General features: G+C 46.9%; 2 protein-coding genes across 3 annotated transcripts in view; one reads left to right on the top strand and one right to left on the bottom strand.

Moving 5' to 3' along the window:
* Positions 1 to 16078, top strand: part of LOC135368338 (uncharacterized) — a 66442-nt gene that overhangs the window by 15692 nt on the left and 34672 nt on the right. The window lies entirely within an intron of this gene.
* LOC135368347 (uncharacterized) lies at positions 9627 to 12489 on the bottom strand. Its single transcript, XM_064601553.1, has 3 exons — positions 12399 to 12489; positions 11336 to 11506; positions 9627 to 10283 (listed from the first exon to the last, which is right to left on the bottom strand). Exons 1-3 carry the CDS (start codon positions 12411 to 12413, stop codon positions 9729 to 9731), a joined length of 741 nt encoding a protein of 246 aa, XP_064457623.1. The 5' UTR covers positions 12414 to 12489; the 3' UTR covers positions 9627 to 9728.

Raw genomic sequence — 16078 nt, 5'->3', positions numbered from 1 at the left:
GGGCACAGGGTTGTGTGTGGTGTTAGTCTTTGTACTGTGTCCATACAACATATATACGGGTTTGGAATACTCCAAGTCATCAGCAAAAATGCGCCGGCTATCTGTGGGTGACCAGCTGTCTCTCCTTCTCAATAAGTTGTCTTTCGAATAAGCTTCGCTACCAGGCGCACGTGCCTATACATCTGTAGATAACACAGGCGTCGTTGTATGCTATTGGAATAATCACACCTTGCTGGCATAATATAGCGTCGTTCGTATTTTGCAGGGGAAATGTATATTGTACTAACATTAAGTGGGCATTAAGTAAGAGCATTAAAGGCAAGAGAAGCTCTTGCCAGTGTAAAGAGTAATATACCAGCTTGTCCCGTTCATCCGGTCTCCCTCATCCGCACCGTTGTCCAACCGTCTCGATAACGGATTCCTGGATAAACGAGTTGTACGAGGTACGTTCCGGCCTAATTGTGTTATAAAAGAAAAAATAGAAACAAAAATGTGCTTCTTTCCAGTGCAATCTCAGTTTATTCTGGTGCAAGTGTCGCAGCTCTACATTACCAGGTCACCGTCTTGTCTTCAAAATATTGGAGAACGGCATCCTTTGAGTTTGTCGCCATTGGTGAATTTCCTTCAACGAGGAACAAACTTCGGTGTCAAGTGCAGGTAATGATCGTTGGGTAAGATGTCGGGGCTGTAAAGAGTGGGTGGGTGATCGCCTGGAACCCACATACTTTCACGGCGGTCCTTGCAACAACTGCCGCGTGAACCGGCGCGTTGTCGTGCAAGTGGCGAATATCGTGGCACAGCATATGTGACGCCTTTCTTATCCTTTGATTGTTTCGTGAAACTCGTGCAGGTGGGTACCTCTGCAGTACCAGTAGTGCTCCTCTCCTTGTGGACAATCTAAACGATCACCCTTCTGGTCCCCAAAAGACAGGGGACCTCGACTCGCTTTGTACACCCTTTACCTTTGCTTTTCTTGGTGACGCTCCTCCATGTTTCTGCCGGCTCAGTTTAGTCCCCAAGACACGATGGTTTCGAGTGCTGTCGTCTTTCTGGCTGAAAAGGCATTCAATATCTTTTGAGAGGAGTGCAAGCGAAGCTATATACCCTTCTGAACGACTGGAGAAATCGTGGGGGCTACCCTCCATTGACCTTTCTCATGACCAATTATTCTGTAAGCAGATGTCTTCCGGATCTCCAGTCTTGCCACAATTTCTTTAAACTTCAGACGGGTGTCGTTGAGTAGATCCTCTTCCACAAAGGCGACGCCATCCGGAAACACCGCCTCAGCTAGCACGGCCTTCATGTGGTTCATCTTCGACGTCTTCGCCCCCAGAAGTTTTGTCCGTTCGTTTATGTCGGAGTATGCTCTTCGATGCGGAACAACTCCTTTCGACAAATAATTCATCACAACTGCACACTTTATTTTAAACATTTTGAGACGGTGGCGGAGGCTTAGGTTCAGCGACTCGATCTACGTGTCCGATAATGAAATTCTCAAAATAACCTGTAGGTCTCCTTTACACTCAGAGCATTTTCAAACTGACGAAGCGGGAGCGTGCTATGCAGGAAACATATACCGTCATACATATACCAATAGTGCCCTGAGAGCAAATCCTTTTGTTTCTTTCACATAATTAACTATCGTACACGCATTATTGGACGCTCCGGAGGACACACATGGCCATCTCGATATGGATAGCAAACTCCGGATAACTGAGTAGAGTTTAACGGGTTCTTCCGGTAATAGACTTTCGTGGGTAACAAGGGCTAGGGCACAGGCGAACTGGTACATAGTTCTACGTTTAGTTTCTGGTTTCTGTGGGTAAGCGGAACGTTTGTGTATCCATGCAAAGGTTGGATACAAAACGCCAAAAGTTGCCGTTCCGAACTGAGATGCGTCCTTCTTAGGAGAGTCATAGAGGCCCTCATATTTCGCAATGCTCCTTTAAGACATTTCAGTTTCATCTGCTCGTAGGTCGCTTCTTGCCCGAGACGCGGAAGCACAGAGAAGACGAGGAAATATTTCGCGCTCGCACAAGACAGGAATGGTCGTAAAACATAAACGACCCGAAACGTCAGTCGCTATCCTATTTTCAGTTGGCAACCTTCTCACACCTGTACTCGACCATCTGCATCATTGGATCCAAGGTTCCGTCGACGTCCGCGCGGGTACAAACTGCTCGAACGATGCAATCGCGTCCTCATCCTTTTAGCCGCGCGGTTAGTGCTCCGGGAACGTGTACCACGGAAGAAGGCATGGGCACGCATACTCCTTACACACTTGTTATGATGGAAAGTAACTGCTGAGGCTGGAACACACAAGGCAGACCAACCAACAGACACAAGCAGACCAACACAACGCACGTCTCAAGGTGTCAAAAAACATGAACCGCCGCTATCTGGCTTCTTCGACGACTGCCATATCTGAATGGGACACTTGCTATGTGTGACGTCTATGGAGCAGTCCGTCTTGAGGGAGAAGACACGTTGAACTCCAACCTTCAGCGAACAGCCTCGCCTCGAATTGCAAGTCCACATCACATCGCTGCAGACATCGACCTCCTTCATTTATTTTTAACGCAACTCCAAGGAAAATTCCATAAACCGTTTACGAAGGTCTGTTTGCGCCTGTACAGCGTCTAAGTTATTGAAGCTGTACCTGGCTATGAGATACGTGCAAGGATGCTGTCTACGATATTGTATTCACTGTGGTCTTGGATTACCTCATTGTACAACTGATTTCGACTTTGGAATGACGTAAGCGTTCATATAGGCGTATTGCTGACGTCACAGACACAAAGACAACCGAAGAGTGCGTTGAGAAATGATATGTGCTATATTGTGTGTTCACAAGTCGGATGAGGATCATGTGTGAATAGGAGGGGGTCAAGGAGGGGGTTACTGGGGAGTTTCATCGCCCGACTCACCATCCTTCAAATAAAGTTGTTATTGTTGTAGGAGGGTGGGGCAGGCACTGGACTCATCCCCGCCCGATACTAGATTGTTATGGGACGTGCATCCATCACGTATGAGACGGTAGATAAGCAGGATGTGATACATACCCCGTATACACGAACCGTACATGAACCCCGACGGTCGAAGTGACGTACCATTCTGAAACATTTCTTTACTATACATATTTTACGGAAAAGTGTGTGGAGCGACCAAACGCATCACGTTGTCAAGAACGATTGCGGGGCCGACGAAAACAAAAAAAATTGCAGTAACGCCAACTTCAGCGGTAGCCGTTGTGTGTGTATGTTGACACTTTTATTGCTGATATATGCACAACTACTTTAGAGTAACGAGTACTGCCTTGTGATCTGTGAAGTGAGTGGTGATGTGTAGAGCTGGGATTAGCGGGGCAAACATCGGGACAATTGCGGGACAGGAAACGCCGAAAAATCGAGACACTTTCCGGGACAACGTACACGTCTCTGAGTATATGTCAAAGCTGCTTTTTATTAGCCTTAGATTATCAACTTGTTTTGCATCACCGAAACCGACAGTCAACAGACAGAGGAAGAAGACAGAAGGAGCGGAGGGTTTTGTGATACAGCCATAGCGATTTTCCGAGGCCTTCCCGTTAACAGCTACTGATGTAAAAAAAGAAAGGCTGTATGTTTCTATTTGTGTTTTTAGCAGCTCTAAAGCAACAACTTTTACTTTTACTTCCCAATATCGCGACACACACACACACGGTTATACCGCCGCAATTGTCGTCCCGTAAAAGTCAATTCCATATCCCATCAACTTTGCGCCGTATACTCGCTTCGTATACCTTCTCAAGGAGGTGGGAATCAGTTCAGTGACTGTAGAAAGATTTACACGGGTGCGAGGAGTGGAAGAAACGGCAGACAGTTCTTGGATCTCCCCCACACAATGAAGGGCGTTTTGCGCGTTATTACCCACGTTACCCGGGCTGCCCCCGCCGCCGACACAGTGACTCAAGCGGGGCGTCCTCGTCCACATTGTCTCGCTCACGGTTTCACCTTCGCAGAACGGGTTCACTTGCCGTCTTCACTTGGAAGGCAAATTAAAGGAGTAGCTGGCTGCAGCGCGAATAATGCTGAATGTCGACCACACATATGTACTATATAAATGATAGGCAAAGTAACTCACACACCAGGGGCATGGCCGAGCGGGTTAAGGCTGGTGGTAGCCAAGGTCGTGCTGAAGTCTGGGAGGTGGTGGGTTCGAATCCTACCACCGCGGCTGTGCTGTCTGAGGTTTTCCCTGGGTTTTCCGAAGACTTTTTCTAGACGAATGTCGGCGCTGTTTCCCCTGAAGTCGGCCCAGGACGCATACTAACCCCCCTGTGCCCCACTCCTTCCTGCTGTCCTCTCTCCTCTCCTCTCTCATGGCTACAGTTGCTTCGCGGCGCTAACACAGAATAAAAAAGAAAGTAATTCACAGTTGAACTGAAGAGTACCGTTAAACAGCTGAGGCGCAACCAATGAAGTGAGTTCACTCAATAGCGTATATAGGGTCCCAGGAACCCAACGTCACAATTTTCGTCCATATCATAATCGTAGTTTTCTTTTTTTTAAGAAAACCAAAATTGAAAATTGCGGGGAACACTGTGCCGAAGTAGACACAAACATAGTATTGATGCGCATAACACTGGGTCTAACGCAGCGACGTCTACGGAGGACCGCGTGGAAATCAAAATCATGACGAAAGGAAAAGAAAAAAAGCTGGCTACATGAGCACCGGTGTTGCCCTCTAAAATGAGGATCGTCTCACACCAGGCGTTGCCCCGGCAGATTTCATCGCAATTTCATAAAGCAATTTAAACTCTTCAGAGTGACATATCACATGTTTGCTATGTTGCGAGGTATTTATAAGCAATAAGCTCCTAAATCTCACCAAACATGTAAGCTACTCGCTTGTTGCGTTACGGTAGCACACGGCGTCATTAGTACGAAGTACCACTGTTTGGTAGTTACGTACTGATTTTTTTAGCAAATCTTCAGCAAGCATTTTTGGCAAGTGCTGTGAATCTGTGCTGGTCAACTGCTTACTCCGAATATAAACCGAATGATATGGCACAATTTACATTTACATTCACACGGGCGACTATAGCATGTGCTGTGATTGCCCAAACTAGTATTGTATCCTGCCTGATTCCCTAGGATTTGCCCGGGAGTTCCATCTCAGGGAGGCATTGGGATTTCGCACGGGGGTCCCTTTCAGGTGGCTACTGCTATGTATCTCCGTACAAAATATGTATATTCATATCAGAAAATTTTCGGTGGGGTAACAAGCACCACCACCCAAAAAAGTCCCATCAGGGCTGTTTTGCTTTCTTTTTTTTTTTTTTTTTTTGTGGAGTTGGGTAGGCGATGTTAGGGGAGTTTTGGAGGAGGATGTAGTGAAAATCCCTATTGATCCCTCTGCCTACATAGTGCGCATTGCTCTGGTGCCAATCTTAGGCCATATACTGCGGGGGAAGCATGACTGCAGAGAAAGAGGTGCAAGTTAACGGAGACCGTTCCTGAGCACTTCTTGTTGCTGTAGAAAGAAAATAAAGAATATAGAGCACAATAGAAACGTCAATTTTTTATGTGGCTTTGCTATTTGCAGCAACGTAATATAAAACAGCAACTTTGTTTTAAAGATGATTGGGGTGTTTCCTCACCAGAAAAAAAAAAAAAAATGACAACGAAAGCGTGTGTGCCTTTGAGTGCGCAAATTGCCTTATTTTACTCCATCGTATAATACTTAAAAGCCAGTGATACATCGTTAAATATAATTATTACTGTCTTCCTGCGGAGGAAGCAACGTAAAAAGGGCAACAGAATCATGTATTCGGAGACCTGAAAAGACAAAGCCAAGTCATCGAGCTGCCTACCACAGTGTCATGACTGTGTATATCTTTGCTTTTAACTTTTAGGTGCTTAACATCCTATCAACATTTCGAGGCTTGTCACCAATAGATTTCTTCCTCAAAAATGTACTTCAGACACAAAAACACAAATGAAAAGAAACACAAACGTTTTGGTATTTTCCCATAAGTTTCCCATAAGTACAAGACGCACTTAAGGTAGCCCTTTGTAAGTATTCCCCACCAGTGTAAGCACTGTCAGGCGTGTGTGATTGCTGTAGGTCGTCGTGTGCCCTTCTACAGAACGCTTCCGTTTTACAACCTCCTCCTCCTCCTCGCGTGCTACGTAGGCTTTATTCTGTATTTTAAAAGATACGACGCGTTAAACGGAGTAGGTGCCCTTCGACGACTGAAGGAGTATTCACGCAGTTAGCCTTGTGAAGTATTTCAAGTTTGCCTCCTCCTAGAGTGCTCATCACTCCTTGTCTCACCCTCTCCTCACAAAAAAAAAAAGAAAGAGAAAGAAGAAACAGTGTCAATGAGTTCCAGAGCCGAAACACAGACCGCCCGAAAGGGAGTTACTGATACTCCAGAGCCATTGGGGCTCTAGAGAGACATGTCCATCCACGTGGACTAATTAATTCCCCTCGAGAGATCCCGCACAGATATTGTACGCCTGCTTTCTATAAAAAAAAAAAAAGAAATCCTCGCACATTTCTGGAAATATCATCGCTAATGTGGTTACCGCTTTAGCCATGTATTATACACCCTGTCATCGAGGCTAAATATAGGCAGATGGCGGTCGTGTCAGTGACACAGCCGTCGTGCAGCAATGCAAGGCGTCTGTAGAGGGACGCTCTACTTTCGAGGAATCTGCAAAGCGTCGCCACGGAAGAATTTTACAGCGGACGACTTTTTTCTTGCTTCCCACTGAGTGCGCGGGCAATGGCTCGAGGTGGTCGTGTACCTTCCGTCCTTGTTTCACAACCCACGCACGACATGGTTGTTTCCGTTGCGACAATGTTATGTGTTGTGTATACCTGTTACGTGACTCTGTTACACCTTGCGCCTAGCTTGAGGGCAAACTCAGCGAAATATCGTTGAACGCTCCTCTTTTTTTTCTTCTTACAAACAAACGAACATCGTTGAACGTGTTGGATTCAGACATATTTTTCTAATGCACAACAGAATTATCGTTCGTGCCATCTGTATTTTGTGGCTGATCACAAAAGTGGAGGAAGCACGAAATCATCATTCTCTGAGGCCCTCACGCTGCATGAGGCGAACTCTGAGGAAAGTTTCTATGGCCGAATCACTACCATCCATACTTCACTCAAACTGAACAACTGCTCGCGGCGTTATTAGATTTTAAGAGAAGGGTGTTCGAAAGGAGCTGGGGGCTGGAGGGTGTCGCGCTGGCTATGGGTTGCTTTTTCCGAAGCATTTTGCCTCGCGAATTATCGAGATTATCGAGAGGCAGCTTTACGCGTGCACAACCATGAAAAGAAACAACGATGAAAAACACGAGCCACTTTATCATGGCCGCAGCTGCGGAGGCTCCGGCAACAATGGTATCAGCGTGACGTCACTCCCTAAGAGGAGGAGTGAGAGGGCCTCAATCAGAGGAAAAAGGCGCCGTCCAGACGCATGCAGCGCCGCGGCATCCCCTTTCTCAAGGCCGTGCTCTGATTGGCGGGGTGGGGAATGACGTTTTCGCCTTTTTCCCAGAGAGGGAATTCCGGCATGCTCTCAACATCCGGCGCCTGCTCTTTTTCATGCATTCGACCGAATAGCAGTGAAACTGCGCCAACTATTCCGCGTGGGGTCTTCGATACCGTGGGCAGTGGTCAATAAAATGGAATACAATGACACCAAGTTTCGAAATCGACTGGAACGGACGCGACATTTTTTCGTTTCTTTTTCTTTTGTTCTTTCTCCAGGAGTCCTTAGAGCGAATTCCATTGGGTGCGCTAAACACGCTACGACAGTCTCTGCTCGGGGGAGAGGGTAAAGTGTGAATAAACCACGTGACTAAGTGTCTGTCCACTCACAAGGCAGCATTAAGGCTCTTGACCGGCATGGGTGCATAAAAGAAACCACGTGCGTGCCACCATGAAATCTTACCCCTTGTTTGGGAGAGGGGCCAATGACATTGCTCCACAGGCAATAGGGGAGAGAGGAAAACTGGAGGGACGCTCAGATGTCTGACCTACTTGCATAGCGTATATAACTACTCCAGAGTCAAGAGAGACTCTGTCCACCAAAGGAGCAAACGCACAGCCGGAGCGCGCAACTCGAGCCGAACTGTGTGACTCCATCTCAAAGACGGAGTCACGGGCTGAGAACGACCGAAACGGAAGTGCAGTGACGTAGTTCCGCAAGTTTTCACGCCTTTAAGCGGCATTCAAGTGACATAGAAGGCTCGTCGATGCACCTCAGTGGCTTTGGATACGCCGTACCTGTACGGTAGTACTTCCTTCTACGTCAACTGACTCCACGAACGAAGAAGAGACGGTCCTCGCGCTCGCCGAAGCGGAACATATGAGCGGAAGTGGTTAGCAATACAGGTGACGCGCATTTGGAGCGTTAAGCAGAGGCTCCTAGTGGGGTATGGTATATATATATATATATAGTGTCACTCCCTCTGGAGCGAAAGATGTGCTCCTTACGCACCCAATAAAAACGTTTTCTTATCCTTTCTTAGATTAGCTTAGGCTCTCTATGCCACAGGGGACGCGTTGACGAAGGCTAAAGTAGGGCACCGCAATACTAGCGCGCTCTGTGGGAGCTTGTACTAAGGCACCCTAGGCTAAAGCCAAATTTGTCTTTTGTGTAAGGTGCTGCCAATACTAGGGTACCTCAATACCCTTAAGAGCCAAAACTGCTATTGTATTCCTCGTACGATGGCCCATAACGCTTCCGTGTGGAAGACACGAACAGCACTTGATCTCGTACGACTGTGCCAGCTCTGGGACTACGCGATTTCTGAAAGCACCCTCCGAACCTGCCCATCCAACCACCTCTGCAGGACACACCAGATGGGTGCTGCGGGGCGGCACCGTCACTTCGTGCCCAAGTAGCTTCAACTTCCCGTAATCTCGCCAGGGCAACATTTTCGAGGTTCGAGAGAGCAAGCACTGTGCCTGTGCTGCACACCCATAGCTCTATTTCCAATGGCTCACACGGGACTGCAGTGCTCTCACCTCAGCACCTCAGCAGTGACCTCAGCTATGCCTGATATTGCCCACCTCTCACGTATGGCTCCATCGCCTATACGGCCATACATTTATATGCCTATGACATCTTCAAGTTCGTCCTGTGGCTTGTTTTCCCTCCGTCGAATCGCCTACTAGAGAGGCCCTCTTCCGCCCATTATCCAAATCCGACCGCAGCAATGAGGTAATCCTTCCCCGCACTTCACACTTATCGCTTGCCACAGTCTTGATTCGGGTCTACTGTGCTTGTGGTTCTCACTACACTTAGCTCTACTATAATATGTATATGGCTGAATATAGCTTGCTCTTTGAACACTTGGTAGACCACCATTGCAGGTCGCAACGAATATTAAACTCAAATGCTACAATACCGGGACCAAACAGGTGTTTCGGTCTTATTACGACCTCATCAGCAGTGTGTAGGTAATGCAACGCACGACGGAGCGGCATGAAGGTATACAAAGCGATGTTACCACAGATCAGTAAAAAAATGTAAAGGAAATGAATGCAGGATGTGTGCATTCCTGTGTACACAGGTGCGCATAGTAGAGGTCAGCGAAGTGTTCGTCCTAACAACGCAAACGCATTTGGAACCGCTATTTATAGAACAAAGTCACATTCTCTGTATAAGGTAATATGAAACATGCACAATACATATTCGTTGACCGCGGCTTCTCCTGAAGTCGTTACGTCGAATTATTCAGCTGCAGCCGCAATAAAGAAGTCACTGTGGAGAAGATGACGCCTGCTTGCTTCACAGGGATGGGATAGCTCCTCACCATAAAATCGGGTTCCTCAATGTCGAAATCACCCGTGTACGTGGGTAACTCTTCAATTGACGGGGTCGTGCTCCGAGTACTCCGAGTGCTCCGTCTCCGTCTTCCCGTTGACGTGTGGACAGTGCGGCGAGTTCTAAAGGTTCGTATCGTCGCGTGCTTTGAAGAAAGTGTTCTGATCCTCCTCCTGCTGGTTGACGTCGGAGTGGTACCAGGGACTGTTCGTACACGAACGGTGGGAGGAATTGTCCGTGCAGGCGTAGCCTTGAGCTTTGCGGAAAATCGCCTAGACTGAGTGGGTGACTCTGTTGACGGACTTGACGGCTGACTGGAGGCCTTCGTATTGGTTCCGATGGAAGATGTCTTGTTTACAGCTTGTGTAATTCCTCCACTGTCACTTGGGTGGGACGCTTCTGTATTTTCGATGCCCATATATACACTCCAGATGTCCGCCGTTGTTACTTCCTAAATTAACGAAACAAAAATAGAAAACCAAACTAACGCTCGATATCAGGATGGTTATCGTGTTGCAGGGAGGTTTCTCAATGAGGCAGCTAAGCGAAGCTGCATTCCGACACGCTTTTTCTGGTCCGTATAGTTCGGCGGGGCTACCCAAATTTCAGAAAAAGAGATTGAGCACCATTCCCCGTTATTTTCATGCCTCATATTGCAATTCGCAGAATAAACCTGGGGCGCATTGGTGTCATCGCCTGAAGATCGCAGCATCGTAACGCCGCTCATTGCACGAGCACGGACGGCGTTACGATGTCGCGATCTTCAGGCGATGCCAGCAACGCGCCCTTTTCTTGGCCAAAGCGGCATGTATTCGATGTACTGCTTTGACTCTTGCTGGTACAAACCTTGATGCGTGCATTCAGCAGTCTTGTGAGAGGCTCCACGATAGCACACTGCTTTCTCTGCTTTCTGTTTACTGGAACGAACATTCCTTCAGGCTGAGGCAAAAACGAGCCGGGGAGCACAACATAAGACACCAACTCATATGCCATCTTCCTCCCCGATACATACTCCTTGTTTGACTGAATTAAATGTTTGTTGGTGAATCTGAGTCGATGTCTTGTGTTTATTCCCTCAGTGTTTGCCTCAGTCTCAAGTAGGGCTCCGAATCACGAGCTGCCTTCATAACCCCGGGATACTATTGATGCGTTTTGCTGTTCTCTTTTAATTATTCCATAGTAACTGTATGTTCTGGTTTGGAGTGGCCGGGTCTAGTCTTCTGGAAAGACTATTTCAATTTGTTTTCTTTTCACATTGAAAGCAAGGTATTTATGGAAATCAAAAGCGAGAAAGGGAATATCTACAATATTCCGTGCGGTCTCGAAGACCTGAAGGATCCTTGTGAGTTTTAATCCCGATATTTTGGGATCTCGAACCCTAGCCTCAATGGATGTTTTTTGTAAAGTAGAGTCAATACAGTACAGATTCGGAAACAAATCTCGAGTACTGCTACTTATCGATCTCGCTCGAATGCATCGAATTGTAACGAAGTGTAAGCTTACCCGTGGTTCATCGGTAGCCCCGTGAAGGTAGAGACCCAACCAGAAGTACGCGACCGGAGCAAAGATGACTGTTCCCCATAGGACAGCAATGGTCAAAAGCGCAGTATAAGGGATTTGCCTTGCAGGATTTCTCACTTCGAACTGCTCCGATGGCGTTGGCACCAGACGCCTCTGTTGAAACACGTAGCCAGCGTGGTTTCATGTCAATATTCGCACAATCGACCATCAGAAATCTATTGCAATCACGCCGAGGACAATTTGCAGATAAGAAAAAAATAAATAAATAAAAATAAAGAGGGTGTAGTTCTCTATCGGGACCACTCGTTTTTAAAAATTCGTGAAAGCGTTAGGAAGATAAATATTGCATGGAAGTGGAAGAAGGTCATATACTGAATCTAAAAATGTAAGAATTATAAAATTCTGTGGACTAGAAGTTTTTTTTATATGTATTTCAACAACCCCATCTGATTCACTTTTAGCGCAGGAGAAACACGTGAATGCCTAGCCTAACGGACTCGAAACTTGCCATCTTGCAAGAGGTAGGGTCGTTGAATTGAGCTAAATCACCTCACTTTAGTGAGGTTAGTCTAGGTAAGGTTCTATACATTGGGAGGGTCCCCAGGCACGCACTACGCGGTGCGGGCGTCGAGTAAACAGTCGAGAATGTGCCTCGGCCTAGATCCTCAGTAAAGATGGCGGACCGCCTTCAAGAAGCGGGCGATAAAATTTAATTTTTATACGTTTCACGCAATATATGAGGATCATTCCTGTTTAGTTTCGTTACTAATTAGCTCCTCTTTCACGTAAAAGCGTTTTATTTTTGTTTTTATTCTCTTTTCTTTAAAAAAAGCCAGTGGTCCCGATACGGAACTACATCCGAAAAACGAAAAACAGCACAGAGATTGCTCTTATACCAAGGGCGTATATGCGTGCCTATAGCTAAAAATAGAAAGCCGCAATTGATTGAAAACGACTTATGGAAACACACCATATTGGAACGACTTAGATAGCTTAAAGGCTGTGGTAGTTTTTACACAAGTTATTATCACCAAACTGTCCTTACTCGTGAGTCTGGCATCCCTAGCTCCAGCGATGTGTTGCAGAGACGTAGAACATCCTGTTCTTCTTCTTCTACGTTCTACAGTAGAACTTCTACTCGCGCGTGATATAATGACGACAAACACTGCGTAACTGAGGTAGATGCAGGCCACCCGGTGGACACTCCATAATTTAAGGCAGACTCATTTCTTAAGAAAGTCGGGGGGAATTTTTGTTCGCAGGGTTCTCGTAAACTTCGCTAACTTTCGACACGAAACAGGTACAGGCGTGATCCCCTCGAGTTTGTCTAGGGAATGACACATTTTGAAGACGCGACGCAATTCATTGATTTTTTGCGAATGAAAATTTGTGAATTTTCAATACATGGGGGTCTTATGGGAGATGCACCAAAATCGCTTCTCTCGGCACGCCCGCCCGCGATATTTAGGCAAAAATGATGTCATTCCCTGCAGTAACAGTCGGGGAATTAATTACAGTCAACAAATTTGACAAGCTTACTGCAGTTTTCCAGATCCCTGCGAATGAAAATAATGGGTTTGTCGTTTGCTAGCATGTTCGGCAAGCTGGAGCCGATTATACTAGTTCCTTAAAGCGCTGCAAGAAAGCAAAGCGAAGAAAGCAACTTTGCGACGGTGTAGCTCTTCGGAAGCGAACGTTAACTAGACCACATGAGTCTGCCTTAAAGAGTCTGAGTCTGGGCACAACAATCGAGGGAGTTCGTCCTGACCCTCTAGCTGTGCCCAAGCTCAGACTTCTTACATTATGCAATGAACATTGTGGTTACATTCGCGCCGGCTACGGCGCAAGGAGCTGCATCGCTGACATGTGCCGGTACCTCCTTCATGTGAGTTTGTTTGAGCGGGAGGAGGAGTTCATAGCAAAGTAAACAATACGCGGTATCTATATACAGTACTCTGCCAGAAGGCCGTTGTGCCTCGTTGTAAGTACTGCTCCAATATTCGACACATATTCGATTTTCGGACCGCATGCATGCGATCCCGCGTTCCATATGTCGTTGGAACCGGACTTTATCGAACAGTTCCTATGTATTCGAGTTGCTGGATATTTCTTTCGACAGCGTCCAGAGTGAGTAACTTCGGTTTCTGGAGGGTGGCGGGTATTAGCGGACATTGTGCTCCAGTGTTTGACACCCTCACGTGAGCCTATAACCCCATCTAAGACCATAAAAATCGCAAGAAAGCGTTTACTACCATTCCACCATCGCCAATAGGTGAGCTCTACTCTCGTTCCTCCCGACTCCTGTGTCTAGGGCCTAGACACCTGGTCGTAGAGATGAGAACGCCGAGATTGTAGGCATTCTAGGCATTTTTCGACCGTATACTATCCCAGCTGCTCTCATGGCATGATGAAGGCACCGTACTGCTCTTACTCGGACGCCTATTCTAGGTCACGAACAAGACAGGGCCTGTGCCACACTTAGCTGTATCACGGGAGCGCATGTAATACATGCAGAGGCGCCAAATTATTGGCAGAAACACGAAGAGCCCGTGACCACTGCACTCTGAAGGAGGCCCGGTTGAGCACCAGCAGCTTCTTGCCTTGGCAGTTCTGCGTTCTGCATTCCTGTCGTCTGCTTTGGAAGGCTTCGAATCATGACCATTCATCACAGTGTAAGGACGTGGCACATGGGACGTTGACCACGCTCAACCTCAAAGAAGTAAGCAGAGTTAACGTAACCGCGTCTTTTACCTGACATATGGGAGATAGCTTCTGAACTGCGCCATACTGTCTATTCGTCAGCTGTTTCATGGACCCTGTTTTTCTTTGTTTAATACCCACAAGCCGTGGTCTTGACGCTTGTCATAACGTTCTCTAAACACACACAACAGACCCTAACATGCAGTCTCTACTTCACTAGTGAAAGCTTCATATTGCAGATTTTTTTTAAGCGTTGTCGAAGGGTGTTGCTTTCCTACCACAGCAAAAAGAAAAAGAAAATTATTTCACGAACGCGTCCGCACAGCTAATCAGCAGTGACCACATCAACCTATAACCGTGGTAGGAGAACCGAGAGGCCCGGACACGGTAAAAGAAAACACACACAAGTCCAAGTTGAGTACCTCTGTCTGTCTACGAAGAAATATAAGCCTGAGCTTGGGCAACACTCTCAAGAAGGACGACACGCATACGACAGCTGGCCTACGTTTATGCTGTTTTATCTGCTCTGCTTTGTCTGTCTGTCTGTGCTTGCGCGTGTGCGTGCGTGTCTGTGTGTGTTGCCGAACTTTCGCAAAAACTTACAAAATAACTTGAGAAAAATAGGAGGCTTGTGCATGGAGCTCCATGAATATGTTAGCCGAGGCTTTCTTTTCGAATAACATTTGACACAGCATCCGTTTCGCGGCACGCGATGAACCGCGCACAGATTATTCTCATTCTTTTACGGATGTTGTGTGGTTAGTAAATCAAAGCTGAATATAGTCAATCGTGATGTCACACATCGCCCATTGTTACCAGTAGGTCGGATATGCTGCACATATTTACGAGAGAGACGCTTCGGACTATTGATTCTGGCGAACGTTGCACTGAAGCAAGCTCTGTGGCACACTACGCGAAACTGTCTGCAATGACAAATGAGCTTTCTAATCCGAGTCGTCTGTAAGCAAGTCCTGAGAAAGTTGGTCATCTCCGTCGGTCCTATAAAAATAAGACTCAATTGCAAGAAGAGCTGCAAGGGGTACTGCGGTTAAATGGAGAGGGAGTCAACGACCTATGACACGGGCCCCATCACTCCGGTCGTTCACAGAGACCATGCAGAACGGACTGACGCCTTGTCGAAGCTGCAGTCGCATTCTCATGTCGGAACGATTTACGGCCAACTTATAAGGCTTTGTTTTGAATACGGCACGTTAACGTGTTTCACACATGACTGGGAAGTGGGAAATAGGCGCAGGTGGAGCAACGTTTGACTCCGGTGGTTCGTTTATGACGTCTGGCGCGCCGTTGGTTACCTACCAGGTGTTCAGAGAATGCCGGCCCGGTGGCCTCCCTAAACTTTTTTTTTTTTTTTTTCACAATTTGGTAGCTTGACTACATCTGCTAGTACTAATTCTAAAGGAAAGACAACAACAGCAATTCTGTTTTGGTGATTGTAGACTATGTCTCGTAACCTGTGACACTCTACCCCATTTCGAGCGGTAGTATGGTGAATACATAACGACGAACTTCAGAGTAAGGTAAGAGTCCTGCATCGTACAGACAGGAGAGAAGTCAGTTAGGACAGAGCGTTAGGGGGCTGGATTTGAGCTTGGACTCGGTAATTTTCTCACTGTCTAAAGCAGTGGCTCTCAGCCGGGGTTCCTCTTACACCATACTGTCGGAGCTCCGAAACTCAAGCGAAACTTGGGTGCAAACAAGGCTCGCACTCGGCCAGCCTTGGTATCCAGCCGTTGTCCAATATCTCATCGTTGACATCGGAATTGGATTGGAGTTCACCAACAGTTCAATCTAGTTCGCCTGACCAACTTCTACAGTGTTACGTCTATCGTTGTGGTTCCTCAAAGTCGTGATGGCACGATCACGGCTTCTCTCGGATTACATGACCTGAGGACTGCTTGTCTAAAGGAAAGTGGAAGGTTAATAATTCCAAGAGTCCAACGGGCTAACAAACAAATGCTGATTGGCGAAGCATCATGTCCTGACATCAATGCTCGGTGGTGGACA

The sequence above is a fragment of the Ornithodoros turicata genome, chromosome 9 (genome assembly GCF_037126465.1).
Source record: "Ornithodoros turicata isolate Travis chromosome 9, ASM3712646v1, whole genome shotgun sequence".
Classification (NCBI taxonomy): Eukaryota; Metazoa; Arthropoda; class Arachnida; order Ixodida; family Argasidae; genus Ornithodoros; species Ornithodoros turicata.
Note: the sequence above shows the minus strand (reverse complement) of the source record. Positions and strands in the feature narration are given on the sequence as shown.